The 19,978-nt window shown below is 37.9% G+C and overlaps 1 protein-coding gene across 5 annotated transcripts in view; it reads right to left on the bottom strand.

The window, feature by feature from the left end:
• The window catches only part of LOC126198572 (clathrin light chain), a 70,821-nt gene that overhangs the window by 47,937 nt on the left and 2,906 nt on the right, over positions 1-19,978 (bottom strand). For 3 of the 5 annotated variants that reach the window (XM_049935003.1, XM_049935005.1, XM_049935006.1), the window contains exons 3-5: positions 17,771-17,881; positions 1,864-1,908; positions 1,751-1,783 (exon numbers count right to left, since the gene is read on the bottom strand). In XM_049935003.1, the coding sequence (XP_049790960.1) occupies positions 1,751-1,783; positions 1,864-1,908; positions 17,771-17,881 (189 nt within the window). The remainder of the gene's footprint in view (positions 1-1,750; positions 1,784-1,863; positions 1,909-17,770; positions 17,882-19,978) is intronic. The other 2 variants (XM_049935004.1, XM_049935007.1) reach the window with 1 other exon arrangement.

Raw genomic sequence — 19,978 nt, 5'->3', positions numbered from 1 at the left:
ATGGGGGGGGGGGGGGGGAGAAGACTATTACAGTAAGAGTAACAGGGATGCCCATCTAAATGGGAAACTGCCTGAATAACTAAAAGGATTCCATAATTTCTCAGCTCATTTATGTGCCAAACTATCTCACAGAATAAGATGTAAAAGAAGTATCCATGTTTAGAAATATGAATGTACTTAGTGTCACCTGTGTAACCTCACAGAAATCTAGAATCTGTACATTAGAGAGGATCTCCTTCGAAACAAAAATTATCAAACTTTCCTGGCAGATTAAAACTGTGTGCCCGACCGAGACTCGAACTCGGGACCTTTGCCTTTCGCGGGCAAGTGCTCTACCAACTGAGCTACCGAAGCACGACTCACGCCCGGTACTCACAGCTTTACTTCTGCCAGTACCTCGTCTCCTACCTTCCAAACTTTACAGAAGCTCTCCTGCGGAACTTGCAGAACTAGCACTCCTGAAAGAAAGGATATTGCGGAGACATGGCTTAGCCACAGCCTGGGGGATGTTTCCAGAATGAGATTTTCACTCTGTGAGTACCGGGCGTGAGTCGTGCTTCGGTAGCTCAGTTGGTAGAGCACTTGCCCGCGAAAGGCAAAGGTCCCGAGTTCGAGTCTCGGTCGGGCACACAGTTTTAATCTGCCAGGAAAGTTTCATATCAGCGCACACTCCGCTGCAGAGTGAAAATCTCATTCTAAAAATTATCAAGCTTGCTACACATCCAAAAACGAATCAACATCTGCATAATAAAGTGACTGTTCCTTTTTGTAACACAAGACTGATACTGCTGATACTTTTTTACACACACACACACACACACACACACACACACACACACACACAAGTGTCCCAGCCCTCTTTGGACATATTCTATTCTACAGAAGTGAACCTACGTATGACTAGCATTGTGAAGATGAGAGGGTGATTTGTTTTTATTTTTATTTTGTTTAGGATGTGGCTATGCAATCTTTTACTGAATTTGAGAGCATGTCAAAGGCATATTTAATTTTAACTTGATCTACATAGTTTGTTAATGTTATATCTAAAGAAAATGGAAATAGTGCAATGTAAATACTGTATATTTTGGCTCCATCCCTACAATGAAGATTGTTTACAGATGATGCTGAAGAAACGAACTGGCAGACTCTTAAATATGTAGTTTAGAAGACCTGCTTAAAAAATTTCAAGGACCAGCTTTAAATGATGACTCTAGGAATATACTAGAGCCCCTACATATTGGAGGGAAACATTATGAGGAAAAGATTAGATAAATTACAGCACACGTGGGAATATTTAAACAATCGTCCTTCCTGGGCTTCATATGTGAAATGGAATGTGAAAAACCATAATGATGGGTATAATAGGATGACCCTCTGCCATGCACTTTGCAGAGTATAAATGCATGAATAAATAACTCAACCAAATATGATAAGTCTAGACATGTGGAAAGCAATCTACAATGTGTGAATGAAGTATCACATAAGACACTTGCACATTCCAATAACTATATGCACCACAAGCATCAACAGTTTTATGTGAACCACAGAGCATTAAGGTAACAGAGCACAACATGACAGTTCAATTGTAATCAGCACTATCTCATACAATACTCTAAGCTGGTCAACACTATTCTGAGTAATTTCCAATGCCCAATGTTGCAAAACTGACATACCCTTTGCTCAACAATGAAACAAAAATGTAGGCAAAAAATTAAGGAGAGGGAAATCCTACAAATCAGATGCAGCTCACCTGAATTTTCTGCTTCAGTTTCCTTTGATTCTGCTGCAAGAACATAAAAGTCATGCATGATGAAATTTTATGTATGGAATTCAGTATATTTTGAATATTGTTGAGTAACTTACCATCAAGTGGCTCTGATTCTGCTTTCACCTCTGAAGGAACACCTTCTGAATCAATACAACAATGACATAAGCAAACAATACCACATGGCACAACAAAAGCACATGCAAGCAATAAGATATATAAAAGCAGCCACTTGATAAATTTAAACAGAAAAAATAAACGTAAACAGGAAAAAATACATACTGAATAGAAATTGTGCTTTAAATACTTTTCAACAAACTAAAAATTGACAGATTTGTAATAATTATTAAGGGAAAGCATACAAATGCTGTCTTCAGTCATTTGGGTCTGCACCTTCAAATTAAGAGACCAGAGAGTAAAAATTATTATTCATCTGAACTACAATATTTTGAGCACACAAGGAGGGGACGGATGAAGGGGGGAGGGGGGAGGGAGGAGGAGGAGGAGGAGGAGGAGGAGGAGGAGGAGGGGGGGAGGGGGAGGGGGAGGGGGAGGGGGAGGGGGAGAGAGCGAGAGAGAGAGCGAGAGAGAGAGAGCGAGAGAGCGAGAGAGAGAATAGATTTGTCTTTTAATGTGATCAGCCATTGCTGATTTTGATTTTGTCTAATTCACTAAATTTTAATACAGTAAATGTTACATGTACAAACAGATTGTGAATGTATGTGATTATCTGACAATGACAAATGATCAGAATAGGGAGTGGCAGGTGTTGGAATTTTGGTACAGAGTTCTAACTGACTGTTCAGGGCAAATTGTGCCTTATTCAGCACAGTGGGGATTTTGGCACGGTTTTTCATTCAAGGCAGATATTATTTACAGAACACAGTCAATTTTCAGTCCTTAAACTATTCTCTATCCCCTCTTAAAAGTCCTTATCAAGGTCCAGAAAGGCATTCTGACAGCTATTCTCTGCACAAAATTAACGCAGCTGCAGTAACCTGCCCAACAACTGTCCCTAGTCCCCAAAAGGGCACTCCCCCCCTCCCCTCCCCTCCCTACCCCACCTCCTCCAGGTCAACTTCACAATAGTAGTTTACCATTTTTTATGTGGTCAATGAAGATACATCATGGCTTTTTGAGACCACAATTTGTATATCCACTGCACAATGGGAAACATATGGAGAAACCACTTCAAGAAATAGGATCTGCTCAAACTCCATCGGGTGCAACATAGCACAACACATCAGAATTACAAAGTCATCAATCCAGTTGACATGGCTGCACAAAAATATGTCATACTAGGAGGAGAAGGACGGATAAGACTGATCTTGGGTCAATCTTAGGCTGTGAAGAGTCAGCTGTAATGGGCAATTTATTTTGGGAGGTTTCTCAGTCATTTTTTTCAAATGATAGCCTGGGTTACACTTTTTTTAACAGCTTCAAAAATGCAACTTTCCAAACCTTTTGTTAATATTTAATTATGCTAGTCAACTTTTAAAACAAGAAGGCATGAAAGTAATTCAACAAAATCCATTAATGTGATTAGAGGTAAAGTTATTGTAAGTAAACAGTAGTACATGACAAGTTGAACACGTGTTTTTGAAGTTAGATTGTTGTTTCTTCAATTTGATGAATATTTATCAGTGGCATTTTTGATGGCTAGTTGGTTGGTTAGTTAGTTTTATGTTCCATTGATCATAAATTTGAATGATGTGAAACAAGATATTTTACATTCACATTGCAAATTAATGTGTAATGTGCTTACATGCTGAACAATTTAGTTTTTTATGTATAGTTTTTAGTTAATTCCTAACCACCACCTTTCACACATTACAGTAACAGATTTCTTCTAAGGAATAGAAGGAGCTCTTACGAAGAAATTACTACTGTTTGTCTTCAATTTTCATTTTGCTGTCTGTAATGCATTTTATGTCACTGGATTAGTGAGCAGAACTTTTAGTTGCACTATTGTGCATCCCTTTTCATGCTGAAGACAATTTTACTGTGGAGTAATGAATGTCAAGTTTCCTTGCAGTACTGAAATTATGTACATCATTGTTCCTTCTGAACTTTAGTGAATTATTTACAAAAAGCTTCATGAGGGAATAAATATAATGTGAAGTAATAGTCAGAATACCCAACTCCTGAAACAGACTGCTACAAGATGACTGTGGTTAAGTCCCACATATTATTTTTAAGACATTTTTGAGCACTGAAGATTGTTTATTAAAGATTAGTTACCCAGAACATCATTCCTTACAACATTACTGAATGAAAATACGCTAAATATCTCAATTTACTGATTTGCCCCTCCAAGATTTGCAATGATTCAAATGTGGCTGAACTAAGCTGTTTTAGGAGTTCAAAGTGTGTGTTTTCCACTTTAAATTCTCATCAATATGGAGAGCTAAGAATTTTGAAGTTTCTACTGTATTATTTCCCCACCATGTGTTACACGTATTACTGGCTTGGTACCCCTTATGTGTGGAACTGAATATGCTGTGTGTTTGTAAAACTGAGTGTGAGACCATTCACAGAAAACCAGTCATGATACATTTAAAAAGGTGGATCACCATATCTTTTATTTCTGTATGTACACTTTGAATACAATACCAGTGTCATCTGCAAAAAGAACTAATTCTGTTTGCTGCATATTAGACAGAACATCTTTTACATACATGAGAAACAATACTAGACCTGAGATCACATATTGGAGAACCCCATACACGATTTCTCTGCAGCCAGAATAATGTCCTTATACTACACTGGCTGAGTCACTAAGTACAATTTCCTGCAGCCTTTTCGTTAGATATGACATACATTGGTTGGCTATATCTTTAATCCCATAAAACTTCAATTTATCTAGGAGCATACTATGATTCATGCAAATGCTTTAGTTAGGTCACAGAAAATACCAACCAACACTGTTATATTATTTATGCTTGTAAAATTTGGCAAGTGAACATGTAAATGGCATTCTCAGTTGAATAAATCTTCTGAAATCTAAACTGTTTTGCTGCGGATATTATTGTTGCTCGGGTGAGATATTACAGTATACACCACCTTCCCAAAAATTTTGGAAACTGTTCGCTGTGAAACATGTTTGTAGTTATTAATGGCTCTCCTATCATTTTTCTTGAAGAGATGTTTGACAACTGCATATTTCAATCTGGAAAAATGCCCTCTGTTGGTGATGCATTACATATTTCACTTAAGACTGAGCTTATTAAATGGAAAGAAAATATTTAGTGCTGTACTGGAAACACCAAAACTAGATGCTTTCAGTTTTGAGAAAATGTAGAATTTTTTTAATTTCAGAAGGAACAGCTGGTGATACGAGGGTGGTTTGAAAAGTTCTCGGGGTCACCATGAGAGGTCGGTGCTAGTGCAACGAGTTGTTCACATGATATTCATTGATCTATTGCCTGTCAACATGTGGCACATCAGTGCTCTTGGAAGAGAGCTGTGGCAGTGATGTTGCTCTGTTGTTCCTTTGTAGTGATTGGGGGGGGGGGGGGGGAGGGAAATCTATATTTGAGCATTGATTAAGTACTTCATAAAGAAAGGTACAAAAGCAAAGGACATTCATGTCAATTTCCAGAGTGCACTGAGGGACTCTGCTCCTTCATATTCAACTGTTGCTAGGTGGACAAATGAATTTAAACTTGGTTGGGAGAGCTTAGATAGCAATCCACGCACTGGTTGGGCAAAATGTGTCACTACTCCGGAAATCATTGCAAGAGTGCACAAAATGGTTATGGAAGATTGCCGACAAAGTGCCTGAGATTGCTCATGCTTGCCAGATGTCATCCAAAAGGGTATATCACACTTTAACTGAAGAATTAGAAATGAAAAAATTATCTGCAAGATGGGTGCCGCGACTCGCGACGCTGGATCAACAACGCACGAGAATGGACATGTAATGTTTGGCCCATTTTAGGAGAAATGAACAAGATTTTTTGTGCTGGTTTGTGACCACAGATGAAACTTGGGTGCATCACTATACCCCAGAGATGAAACAGCAGTCCAGCAGTGATAACATGCAGATTCTCCGCTACCAAAGAAAGCGAAGACAATTCCTTCGGTGGGAATGGTCACGGCATCAATGTTCTGGGATGTGAAGGGGACTGTTTGTAGATTATCTCCCCACTGGGCAAACAATTACTGGGGAATACTGTGCTAACCTCTTGGACAAATTGCAGCAAAAGATACACAAAAAAGGCCAGGTTTAGCAAGGAAGAAAGTCATCTTCAATCATCACGCGTGCCGTCGCCATGGCAAACTTCATGAACTAAGGTATGAATTGTTGCCACACCCACCTTATTCACCTGATATGGCTCTGTCAGACTTCCATCTCTTCCCAAAACTGAAAATTTTTCTTGGTGGAGGGAAGATTCACTTCAAATGAATTGATAGCCGGAGTTGACATCTATTTTGCAGGCCTAGAGGAAACTCATTTTCGAGATGGGACCAAGGTACTGGAACATCGCTGGACCAAGTGCATTACTCTACAAGGATACTACATTGAAAAATAAAAAAGTTTCAGTTATGTAAGTACTTTTTTTTCTATACTGTTCCGAGAACTTTTCAAACCACACTCATACATTCATTTGACTGAATTTTAGACAATAACTTTTTCAAAATGCTCCTGTGATTTTTCTCTAATTCTTTGTCCCAAGACTTTCTAATATACCGTATTTAAGAAATTATTAAATATATTTGTTACCTGTGACTTATTTATTGCCCCCTCCGTACAATTCAACAGTGATGTTACCCTGTTTTGTGGCTGGTTGTCTTGTTTCACTACATTATATATAGCCTCAAGTAGGTTGTAAAAATTGCTGATTTCTGACATTATGTGCATGTTCCTTGATTTTTAATAACTGTTCTTAGTATTGAGTAGTTTTGGTTATTTTTGTTAATGTCGTCGTCGTCGTCTTCAGGCCTGAGACTGGTTTGATGCAGCTCTCCATGCTACTCTATTCTGTGCAAGTCCATGCTACTCTATTCTGTGCAAGCTTCATCTCCCAGTACGTACTGCAACCTACATCCTTCTGTATCTGTTTAGCGTATTCATCTCTTGGTCTCCCTCTACGATTTTTACCCTCCACGCTGCCCTCCATTACTAAATTGGTGATCCTTGATGCCTCAGAACATATCCTACCAAACGATCCCTTCTTCTAGTCAAGTTGTTCCGCAAATTTCTCTTCTCTCCAATCCTATTCAATACCTCATTAGTTATGTGAACTACCCATCTAATCTTCAGCATTCTTCTGTAGCACCACATTTCAAAAGCTTCTATTCTCTTCTTGTCCAAACTAGTTATTGTCAATGTTTCACTTCCATACATGGCTACACTCCATACAAATACTTTCAGAAACGACTTCCTGACACTTAAATCTATACTCGATGTTAACAAATTTCTCTTCTTCAGAAACGATTTCCTTGCCATTGCCAGTCTACATTTTATATCCTCTCTACTTCGACCATCATCAGTTATTTTGCTCCCCAAATAGCAAAACTCCTTTACTACTTTAAGTGTCTCATTTCCTAATCTAATTCCCTCAGCATCACCCGATTTAATTCAACTACATTCCATCATCCTCGTTTTGCTTTAGTGAATGTTCATCTTATATCCTCCTTTCAAGACACTATCCATTCCATTCAACTGCTCTTCCAAGTCCTTTGCTGACTGACAGAATTACGATGTCATCGGCGAACCTCAAAGTTTTTATTTCTTCTCCATGGATTTTAATACCTACTCCAAATTTCTTTTGTTTCCTTTACTGCTTGCTCAATACACAGATTGAATAACATCGGGGATAGGCTACAACCCTGTCTCACTCCCTTCCCAACCACTGCTTCCCTTCCATGCCCCTCGACTCATAACTGCCATCTGGTTTCTGTACAAATTGTAACTAGCTTTTCGCTCCCTGTATTTTACTCCTGCCACATTCAGAATTTGAAAGAGAGTATTCCAGTCAACATTGTCAAAAGCTTTCTCTAAGTCTACAAATGCTAGGAACGTAGGTTTGCCTTTCCTTACTCCAGCTTCTAAGATACGTCGTAGGCTCAGTATTGCCTCACGTGTTACAATATTTCTTCGGAATCCAAACTGATCTTCCGCGAGGTCGGCTTCTACCAGTTTTTCCATTCGTCTGTAAAGAATTCGCGTTAGTATTTTGCAGCTGTGACTTATTAAACTGATAGTTCGGTAATTTTCACATCTGTGAACACCTGCTTTCTTTGGGATTGGAATTATTATATTCTTCTTGAAGTCTGAGGGTATTTCGCCTGTTTCATACATCTTGCTCACCAGATGGTAGAGTTTTGTCAGGACTGGCTCTCCCAAGGCCGCCAGTAGTTCTAATGGAATGTTGTCTACTCCTGGGTCCTTGTTTCGACTCAGGTCTTTCAGTGCTCTGTCAAACTCTTCATGCAGTATCGTATCTCCCATTTCATTTTCATCTACATCCTCTTCCATTTCCATAATATTCTCCTCATGTACATCACCCTTGTATAGACCCTCTATGTACTCCTTCCACCTTTCTGCTTTCCCTTCTTTGCTTAGAACTGGGTTTTCATCTAAGCTCTTGATATTCATACAAGTGGTTCTCTTTTCTCCAAGGGTCTTAAATTTTCCTGTAGGCAGTATCTACCCTACACCAAGTGAGATAAGCCTCTACATCCTTACATTTGTCCTCTAGCCATCCCTGCTTAGCCATTTTGTACTTCCTGTCGATCTCATTTTTGAGACGTTTGTATTCCTTTTTGCCTTTGTTAATAATCACCAAGAATTTCAAGTTTTATGGTATCAAAACTGGAATTTTAGATTTTTGCTTTCTCTTGCATAAATTTCCAAGGACACCCATGGAAAAGCATAAAAAATTTAAAGCTAAAATTGGACTAGAAAGTATAAAGTATCAGTTTTTCCGCCTGATTAAGACAGTGCTAAGCACGTGTGAACAGTGAACATTGTTTTCACAAACTCCAGGATTAAATAAATGGTCCAGCAGATCAACAAACTACTATTGACAATATGAGAAGGAAAACACATTTAGGTACTTTGAGACAATGCTCTGACTGTGGAAGGAAGTGACCTTGGCCTTGTAAGAATACTTCAGGCATGCACAAATGGAAATTAAACTGAATAAAGGTGGTCTGATAGGTATCTGAGCACCAATGTTCTCAAACAATTCCAGTATGTGTGCCTACATATTACAACAGAGCTGACCACAAATTAGCACTGTGCTAAGAGCTTCACAATACAAAATTTAACTACTGTATTTACTGATAAACTGTAAGCTTCAGCTTACTAACCATTTTCACTAGACACACGGTTCAAAATTATTCTAAGACTGACACCAACAGCAGTATGTTAAGATGACAAGCAGGGTTCCACCTCCTGCACATAACTCTCTTCGATGTCACATTCCATTTAACTATCTAAATCTTGGAGTACTCTTAATACTTAAATCTGAAATGATATGTTTTGAAAGAGGTTAAGGCTCAAGTTTTACTTCCTTCACCCAGGTAATACAAAAGTTTACATAACTGCACTCCCAGATATGCTATGGAATTAAATGTTTGCATTTAAAGTTAATGCTGTGGAATATTTGTCAGGGTTGAAACTTCCTAGTTGTTATATTTAGATGAATATAATATTAAGAATCAACTTCAAACTAGAATTCTGTCATAGGTCCTTGACACAAGATAACATGATTTAAATCAGATGCATAATAATGTTCTGATGTATGTACAGGCTAGTCTGACACCAGATTGCTTGATATATCACCACATTTTTTTTAGTTACCCATATTTCTAAGATGATAAATGTGAAATGAAAATATTTAATAATCAATTTAAAACATTTCTTTTAAATACACACAACAAGAGAACTCCAAACACCAGAAAGACAACTTCAGTATTCCAAACACCTAATGCAAGTTAAATTTTGCTTATTTAGTGTACGGCAAAACTACATAAAACTGTGAGATGTAAATCTGGAAAGTAAAATACAGAACAAAAACATAAAATTATTAACAAAACAGTATAAAATTATAGTAAGTGAACATTAAGAGATATTAGTAAGATCATAGTTCTGTTCCATCCATGCAAGCTTATTTCCACCATACTTTACCAAGCAACCACTTCTACAGTGGGGCCTTTAAAGTCTTTACATATCCTCAAAACTTTTTTATATGGCATCCTCTGAAAAAATGTGGCTTCCTGTGTGTTACACTGCCACTTACCACTGGAAAAAATGCACTTCAAACATATTTCTGCACATATCACTTTGCAAGAGCGAGGTCAATATGCAGCTTACGCCAGTCATTCATTTCTATCACACCTGCATCTCATAGCAAACACTTTGAGAACTAAATGGCAAGGAACACTATCAAAAGAACTTATGGTTTTTGCATGTTTGGCATCACTGGATTAACAAACCACTTATTAGAGGGACAAAAGACTATCAGATGCTGATGGAATAAAAACACTTCAGTTTTAAGTAATGTGTCTTATTACATGAATTGTTTCAGAAGCCTAATGCTCCATCACCAGATGCCACCAAATAATCATAAACGTGTAGCAGTCAGGCCAGGCAGTAACAGGAATCAAACACACCCAATCAACACAAAGGAACAGTAAACAGCACCGACCTCAACAGCCAACAAGGAGTTCCTTACTGGCTGTCAAGGCAGGTGCCATGGTTGCTGCTCCTACATTTCCATGTGTTGTTCGGTATATGTTTGGTCCTTCATGACCAACTGGCCCAACCACCACATATTTATGATTAATTATTTGGTGGCACTTGATGGAACTTTAAGCTTTTGAAACTAGTTATATCAAACAAGAAAAATTACTCAAAACTGAAACGTGGATTTTTATCTCATACGATGTTCCTCAATTGCAGACATTCGTCTGATCAATTATTTCATACAACAGATGATCTACCTTTGAGGAGAGATTTTATTTGCACCTGCAAACCCACAACTGGGATCATCAAAATGAATGTTGGGCAAATAATTGTTTCTCTAGTCATACGGTTAATCATTTCATTCTTTGGAGGTACCCACAAGACTTGGGAGCAAGAAAAAGACAACTCAGCAGGCAGTATGACTCAGGTCAGAGAGAAAGTCGTGAACTGCAGACATCAGAGGATGACAAATTAATGCTGATTAATAGCCTGAAGACAGATCATTGAGTTCATACCAATTAAAACAAAGTTGAGGGAGATCTGAATAATGAAATGCATGGCTCTGTTGATAGCTATTACCCCTGTTGTAAACTACGTGTTCCCAGCAACATATACTGCGGACTGACTGGAGACGTAAAAGCAAATCTTAGTCTATCCAGTTTTAGAGCCAGAAGTGACAATGATGGGAGCTTCCTGAAATTCCTTAAGAGCAAAGAGGAAAAGAAACATAATGAGGGAGCAAAAGTTAGTTCTTTGAAATAAATTAGACCTAATTTGTGGCCTGGGTACTAACCTGGGAAGGTGGGGGGGGGGGGGGGTAGAACACAAGATCACATTCTAGGGAGGTTATGTGAAAGTCCTGGCAGAGTGCCTTGAGGTGCATTCCACTGAGAGCAAGTGTTAGCACAGTGATGCCCCCCTGTATGCAAAAAAAGAATTTGAATATAATAGGAAATTGTCAAAAGACAATTGCATAAATGAACAAGAATTGGTACTGTTGGAACTGATGAGGGAATAACCCCATCTCAGGAATGAGACTGGACGAGTCCTGAAGGTGCCAGTGGCCAGTATGATTCCATGATGCAGAACTCTATCAAACAATTTTAAAGCTGAAGGTGTTGTTGAGCCATAAACTGGGCAACTATATTCCAACTGAGATGAGACCAGGATCCAATAAATAGGGAGGAGATTAGAGTGATCTGCACCCCATGAGATGAAGGCACGAAAGCAACCAGATAGGGTTTCTTATTAAAGGGGGTCCAAAAAATTGGGTACCCACTCAGAGTTCTGGGTGAAGGATGGACTGTGATGCAAGAACAGAAGTGACTCTCACATGAGAAAACTGGAAACCATAGGAAAGTGTCCAATGGTTTTCAACCAAGACTAAAGATGTAAGCTACACTACATTCAAAAGTAGTTGACATACAGCACAAGGATGAGCAGTGGTCCAACAGGATAAGAGTAACACTCAGCAAGGAGCCCTGCAGAACACTGTTCTCTTGAACCTATAAGGAGCTAATTGGTGTACCAACTCTAACTGGAAACAACCAACTGGTGGGGTAAAAATTGACAAATAGCAACATGTAGGGAGCCTTGAATGTGCCAGTAAGGGATGTCAAGTAAAATGTGATTGTGCCAAACAGTGCCCCATGTCATACATAGGTTAAGATATAATTTTTAAGCAATTTTTAAAACATTTTTCTTATTAGATTGCTTACTAGATTTCAAGGCCAGACTAAAAAAATTCTTTGTTTATAAAACTGAACTGACCTTTAAAATCACTGAAAATAGTCACCTGAACTTTCTCCTCCTCGTTATCACCATCATTGTCCTCTTCATATGTAAGATGGTCTTCATTGTCACAGAGTGTTACTTACGCTGCACTTCTTGAAAGATTTAACAGTAATGTCTTCTCTCACTCTAGGCCATGACTCTTTTATCCACTGATACTTCTTTTATTGTAGGTCACTTTGAAGCTCCCTTCGACATGAATTCATGTTGGGTTTCATCCATTTGTTCCTTTCCTCTCCCGTACACACTTTAAATAGATTATTTATAAAGACGTCAAGGTTTGGAATTGTGAACTGAGTCCTCCCAAAACAGCAAGCTCTGCATTTCACTGTCTGAATTTCTCTTTCACAGAATTTTTCAAATGACTACTAAAATGATCTAGCACAAGAAGAGACCTGTTCTTCAATAAAGCACCTTTCCTTCTCTCCCACACTGTCAATCCATAATTTCATCCCAGCATCATCCATCCAACCCTTGCCGTGTACATTACCATCATCTGGTGGTATTTCAAAAGGTTTTGGCATTGCATTGCACTTGATAACATTCACTGGATTAAGTTCAGTACCACCAGCACAACATGAAAGGACAACAATGTAGTGCATTTTTTTCATGTGCACTTGTTTTTATAAGTACAGTTTTAGCACCTTTCATGGCAACAGTTCTGTTACTCAGTACACCAAATGTCAGGAGTTTCATAAATATTTGCTATTTGGCTTATTTCCACACTGATTTTCTTTTGACGTTTAACAATAAAACGACGGAAAGATAATATTTTCTCTTCATACTCTTGTGGCATTTGCTGAGATATTTTTGTTTTGGTTCGCACAACACTTCATAAACCTGTAGCACCAAGCAACTCTACTATTAAAGTTTATTAAGTTTCACTGTAGCGATAATGAGCATGTTTTTTAATCATTTTTGTATTACTTTCAATGCTGTTTTGATGGTGTCCTTTAATCCATTTCAATATGTCATCTAGTTTTGGCTATTTTGCATTCAGTTCTCTTGTTTACACATTTAATCTTCCTCACTTATTAAGTTGTTCATTCCTAGCCCACCAATCAAGAGTGGTTTTTTCTTTTGGTGGAAGGCCAAATTGCTGCTCAGCTCCTGTTTCCATGTTCTGCATATGCTATTATTTTCAATTTATATCTCACATTGTATGGATACCATTTATTATTGTGAAATTAGCTATTAACAAAAATATTGTACTTTTACCAATAAGACAAATCACTTTCAATTCAATTTCACTGGCACCACAGACTGCAATGACGTCACAGGTTAGTGTTCTGGTTTTGTGGTGGTGGGGTGGGAGGCAGAAAGTGTTAGCAAGCTTGTGAATCCCTGGAACTCGTGTTCATTGCATCAGTGCACTGCTGCTGCCGCAAGTTGTATCCAATGTTGCCAGATAGAAAGAGGTTTCCCACGGCATCGAATATATGGTCATTTTTAAACTGGTAGGTACTTTAAATCACACGCTGGACATTTTTATATTAGTTTTGAGTATAAGATGCACCTGAATTATGGAGGCATTTTTTCGAAGAAATAAGAGCATCATAGTCCGTAAAATATGATATCAAAGGCCGTCAGTAGATGGGGTCTGAGTAACAGTCAGATGTTGGATCACCTGATTAAGACTAATTAGGGCCCGAGACAATATTGTGTGGCGAGTGAAGAGGCTGAAGCAGTTCCCAGTCAGTGAAAGGCTCATTATGTAGGCATGATGGGAGGCTAAAGAATAGCATTTTTCAACTGTCTTATGCTTTCGTAAAGTAGTCGGATAAAAGGAGGACATCAATGCATGCACAAAATGGGTCACGATATGTTTGGTAAGATCCAATGCACTGGTGGGTATACCACCACGGAGGAGAAAATCTTAAAATGGATACAGGGATTAGTGAACACAAGATTGTCATCACAAGACTGAACACCGTAACTCGCTAATCTTCCAAAATAAACTAAAAATATACCTATTCAAAAAAGCAGATAAAAGTTCACTTTCCACCTTCCTGAGAGACCATCTCCTTCCAAATTAATAATGTAAATGTAGACCACATGTGACGAATTCAAAGTAGAAGTAGTATCAACAGCACTTGAGAAATTTATACTAAATAAATTAAAAAACGACGGAGCTGGTCCCGTTGGTACACAAAACGGGTCAGGACACTGTTACAGAAATAACGAAGAAAGCTTGTCAAATTAAAAAGAAAACAACCCCAAAAATTGAAAATCTTTTATAGAAGCTCAAAATTTAGCACAGACTTCAAGGAAATATGCTTATAATAGTTTCCACAATGAAACTATCTTGAAACCAGGCAGAAAATCCAAAGAGATTCTGGTCATGTGTAAAGTATGCTAGCAGCAAGACAATCAATGCTTTCTCTGCACGATAGCATTAGAAATACTATCAAAGACAGTGCTGCTAAAGCAGACTTACTAAACACAGCCTTCTGAAATTCCTTCACCTAGGAACCCAAAGTAAACATTCCAGAATTTGAGACATGAACAGCTGCCACCATGAGTAACTTAGAAGTAGATATTCTTTGAGCAGTGAAGCAACTTACATCACTTGATAAAAGCAAGTCTTCCTTAAAGTGTACCGATTAGGTTCCTTTCAGAGTATGCTGATACCATAGCTCTATACTTAATCATACACAAGTGCTTGCTCGACAAAAGATCCATGCCCAAGTTGCATAAGTCACAACAAGATTCAAGAAAGCCAATAGGTGTAACCCACCAAATTACAGGCCCTTATCATTAATGTAATATGCAGCAGGATTTTGGAACATAAGGAATTACCTTTAAGACAATGGTTTATTGACACACAGTCAACATTGATTTAAAAAACATCATTCTTCTGAAACAACTAGCTGTTCTCTCACACAAAGTGTTGAGTGCTGTTGATACGGGATTTCAAATTGATTCCGCATTTCTAGAGTTCCAGAAACCTTTTGACACTGTACCTAACAAATGGCTTGTAATCAAATTGTGTGCTTATCGAATATCTCAGTTATTTGACTGGATTCGCAATCTACTGTCAGAGATGCCACAGTTCATAATAACTGACAGGAAGTCTTCGATCAAAACTTAACTGATTTCTGGCATTCTCCAAGATAGTGTTCCAGGCCCTCTGCTGTTCCTTATCTATATATACTATTTAGAAGACAATATGAGCACCCATCTTCAGTTGTTTGCAGATGATGCTGACTTATCACCTAGTCAAGTAATAAGGAAATCAAAAACTGCAAAATGATTTATAAAATACATTTGTACGGTGTGAAAATTGGCAATTGACCCAAAACAGTAAAAAGTGCGAGGTTATCCATGAGTGCTAAAGAATCCATTAAACTTCAGTTACTCAATAAAACCAATGAAGTCTAAAGGACACAAATTCAACTAAAAACCTAGGAAGTGCAATTACGAACAACTCAAATTGGAATAAAGCCGAAATTGTCTGTCCTCTTTTGAAGTACTGCTGCACAGCGTGGGATCCTTACCAGATAGGATCAAAGGATTATCACGAGAAAGTTCGACACTGTATGCTCCACTTTATTTCTGCACAACACATTTATTTACTACACAAATTTGAAACTGCTGCGTCAAGTTTTTTGTCCATGCCATATCTTAATATTTTCAACTGGTAGTTTTGTGGGGGAAATGAACAATTTGTTTTTGCAAAGTTTAATTTCAAATTATTTTTTTTTTTTTTACCAATGTCTAGTTCCCTAGGTTTCTGCTCAAAACCTGAATTAACTGTCAGGTTCACAATAGACTATTGCTGGTGAGTTTTCTGCACACAGGGTAGTATTAACCCATTAACTGCTCAGGACGTGTTAACACGTGCGCCTTTGTACCTGTTCCTGTGTGCTCTGAAAACAAGTACAAAGGCGCGGGTGCTAACACGTCCAGAGCAGTTTAAGGGTTAGACAACCTGGCACGGCATGTATACTGATATAATACAAAAATATTGGTGGCCCTAATATTTGTCCTAGTTGAACATCTAATTAAAGTTTCCAGCCACTGTTATGAACAACACCTCTGCTTTCTATTCACTTTCCTATTGAATGGCTAATACAAAAATACTAATTATTTAGTTAAAATGTATATCTTCATATGAAGAAGTTTTTGACAAATCCACAGTCAGATTTAAACCTAAGTCTGCAAATCTTGGCTATGAGGCATTCAATATTACAGCATATGACCAGCTGGTCAAGTGTTACGACTCAACAAAAATTTGTGAACTTTCTCAAACATTACAAAGGATTGAACCAAAAGCCAAAATGTGGACTTCCTCCTCCTCCTCCTCCTCCCCCATTTTAATTCCTAGCATCTGTAAGAAATACCAACCAAAATTGGTTATCTTCTTTTAAAAGTAGAAATGATAAACCAATTTAATTAGTGTTTCATGTTTCAAATTCTTCACTTATCTTACTCATATTTTATCTAAATGTCTTGTCTCTTTCCTTGAACCATAAGACATAAGCTGTTGACTGACATTCTTATTTCTATCACCCTATCCCTACTTCTGGAATGATGAAAAATTATTAGAGACCAAAACAAATGTTTTTTATTACCATGTATTTGATTTATGATTACCAAAATAAGATGATAATAGAGGGAAACATTCCACGTAGGAAAAATATATCTAAAAACAAAGATGATGTGACTTACCAAATGAAAGTGCTGGCAGGTCGACAGACACACAAACACACACACAAAATTCAAGCTTTCGCAACAAACTGTTGCCTCATCAGGAAAGAGGGAAGGAGAGGGAAAGACGAAAGGATGTGGGTTTTAAGGGAGAGGGTAAGGAGTCCTTCCAATCACGGGAGCGGAAAGACTCTCAGTGCTTACACACACACACACACACACACACACACACACACACACACACACACACACACACACACACACACACACACACACACACACACACAGAGAGAGAGAGAGAGAGAGAGAGAGAGAGAGAGAGAGAGAGAGAGAGAGAGAGAGAGAGAGAGTATACCCGTCCTTTTTTACCCCCTAAGGTAAGTCTTTCCGCTCCCCGGATTGGAATGACTCCTTACCCTCTCCCTTAAAACCCACATCCTTTCGTCTTTCCCTCTCCTTCCCTCTTTCCTGATGAGGCAACAGTTTGTTGCGAAAGCTTGAATTTTGTGTTTATGTTTGTGTGTCTGTCTACCTGCCAGCACTTTCATTTGGTAAGTCACATCATCTTTTTTCAAAATAAGATGAGATATACGAATAAACTATATGCACAAACAATATGTACTTGGATGAAGTGAAATCCATTTTATTTCTGATTCGCAATCTCAGTGCTGCACAAAATTATTAATTTTCTAAAAGTTATTTCATCACACAATAAAAAAATTGAAAATCTATTCTAATTGTCATACAAATGCACTCAATTTGAGAAAAAGTGAAATATAAAAAGCAATTAGTATTGATGAAAAATATTTCTTTCACTATAATAGGTAAAATGTGCATAGCAGAAAGTTTTTTGTGGAGGTGCTTACCTGGAGCAGATGATAAAAGGTCTGGTCCTAAGCCATCCTGTTGTCCAAAATTATCAATCATCTCAAAACTACCAGTGAGAGGGGCGGAACCTTGTGTACCAAACATGGCATCTGCAGGCATATCAAAATTATCAGTAACTTAAACAGATATATAGTACTATCACAAGTAATATTTACACATTTATGTAGGAAGGACAAGAATTTATATGCACTTACAAATATGCATAGCACGATATAAACAGGCAAGGTAAATATAGCAGAAAAAGCTAACCGACTCCAAAGATTTCTTCATATTTCATTCACTATAGCAGTGCATTGATGGGCAAGTGTTAGTTTCAACACTACAATTATAGTGACATTACTGCATTGAATCTTGTAGTTACGGCGTGTCTAGGTTATACAATGAGAAACAGATACACGACAAAGAGGGTATAACGTACCTGCTTCTCATGTCTACAACAGTCTAAAGTGATTCTGTATGTGTTTCCATGGCTACACATCAGCGTTGCTGCAGTTCTATACAAGACATTTCAGTCACGTAGCTTCAGTACCACCAGTAGCATTTTGTACTTCACAGTTTAAAGCCAGCAACAGCATTGCTAGCCATCAGGTATCTTCTTTTGCCAAATGAAGAACAGAGAGAAACTGAACCACAACTGTTAAGTGACTGCACATAAGATGTGGAGATTTCTTGGTTCCTAGTTCACAGTGTGCACTTCCCACTTTATAGCAGTACAGACGTGAGCCCCATGGCAGGTATTAGCTGACACTGATGATCCAAGCAGATACAACCAATGTCTGGAGCATTCATCAAAACCACAATTGTCTCTCAATGAATATAAATATTTGCTGGGGCAACACTGTCCCACTGTATAGAATACTATTCCACCTCAGTAAATATTGCCATTTTCTAATGTGTTCAAGCTAGCATGCTACACTGTGCGATTTGTGTTTTTCTATCCATGAATTAGCCTCAATGCAAGTGTGTACGCACCCAGTCTTACAGTGGTAAACTTACACTTTTTGTCAGTTGTGCAATACTGTCAGATGTACTCTTGTGCAAGTAGCTTTTGCATTTCATGTCATGGAGATGTTTCTAGCTGGTGTAATTGCCCATATTTTTGCTTGGCAGCACTGGCCTCAAGTTGTGACCTTCCAGTCTTACCACAGTCATGGCTATCAACAGATTATCAGGTTACCCATACTGTTATTACTATAATAAACCCAGGTGGTAGCCCTTTTACACAGAAGCTGTTCAGAGATAAACTTTCACTTTATGACCCCAGGAAAATCTAGATTTGATGTGCAAGACTTATCTAAAGTTATGCAACTGGGTAATGTACAGAAAATTCTCTTACCACCCTGAAAGCATATGCTCACAAATTTTGGTTTTACATCATGGTGACGTAATTACTTTTATTTCCCCTTCCATTTGAAACTGAGGACTCCTGAAAACATAGTAGACACTTCTGCCATTTAATATGGTTAATAATTGTCAATCTAAAATCTAAGTTCACATCAATTTTGAACTTTTACATGCTACAGAATTAAGAACACTGAAGGAAACGGTAAGCTGCATGCAACAATCATTCCCTTCTAATGTATCTTAGTTCTAGGTATCTTTCCTTCTTTGTTTAAAAAAAAAAAAAGAACTTAAAAATTATGAACAGTTATGATACTATACAAATCAACACTAAAACTGAAAACAGCCTTGTCCTACATTAGTAACCATGCTGTACCAATATTCAAAGAAATCCCTAATAGCATGCATATACAGGCAAACCACTGTACATAATTGTAAGTATAGTGGTATTTGTATTAATCTTCTCCATAATCAATATTTCTTTTTGCAATGTTTCAAAATCCTTAATAGAAAAAACTCCCAAAGAGTTAACAATCTCACTCACTATACTAAACTGAATGATCAACATAAGGGACCGAGTACTTTAGTGAACTATGATGAAGGGATAAAAGGTCTCAGTTCCAAACATGGATGTTCATCACTTTAAGAAGATTAATCTGAACCCTAGCGTCTTTCAGGAACACTGTACAGTTCTTCCCATACATCTCGCATTATCTCAAAACTGATTTCTTCTCACTAAGAACTAAACTCCTTCCTATGTTAAAATTAATTATATTTGAGACATCAGTTATGCCACATTGTGTTTACTCTGTTGCCTGTACAGTAATAAAATTCAGTGTTGAGAA

The sequence above is a fragment of the Schistocerca nitens genome, chromosome 8 (assembly GCF_023898315.1).
Source record: "Schistocerca nitens isolate TAMUIC-IGC-003100 chromosome 8, iqSchNite1.1, whole genome shotgun sequence".
NCBI lineage: Eukaryota > Metazoa > Arthropoda > Insecta > Orthoptera > Acrididae > Schistocerca > Schistocerca nitens.
The sequence above is the reverse complement of the archived record's forward strand: the minus strand, read 5'-3'. Positions and strand labels throughout refer to the sequence as shown.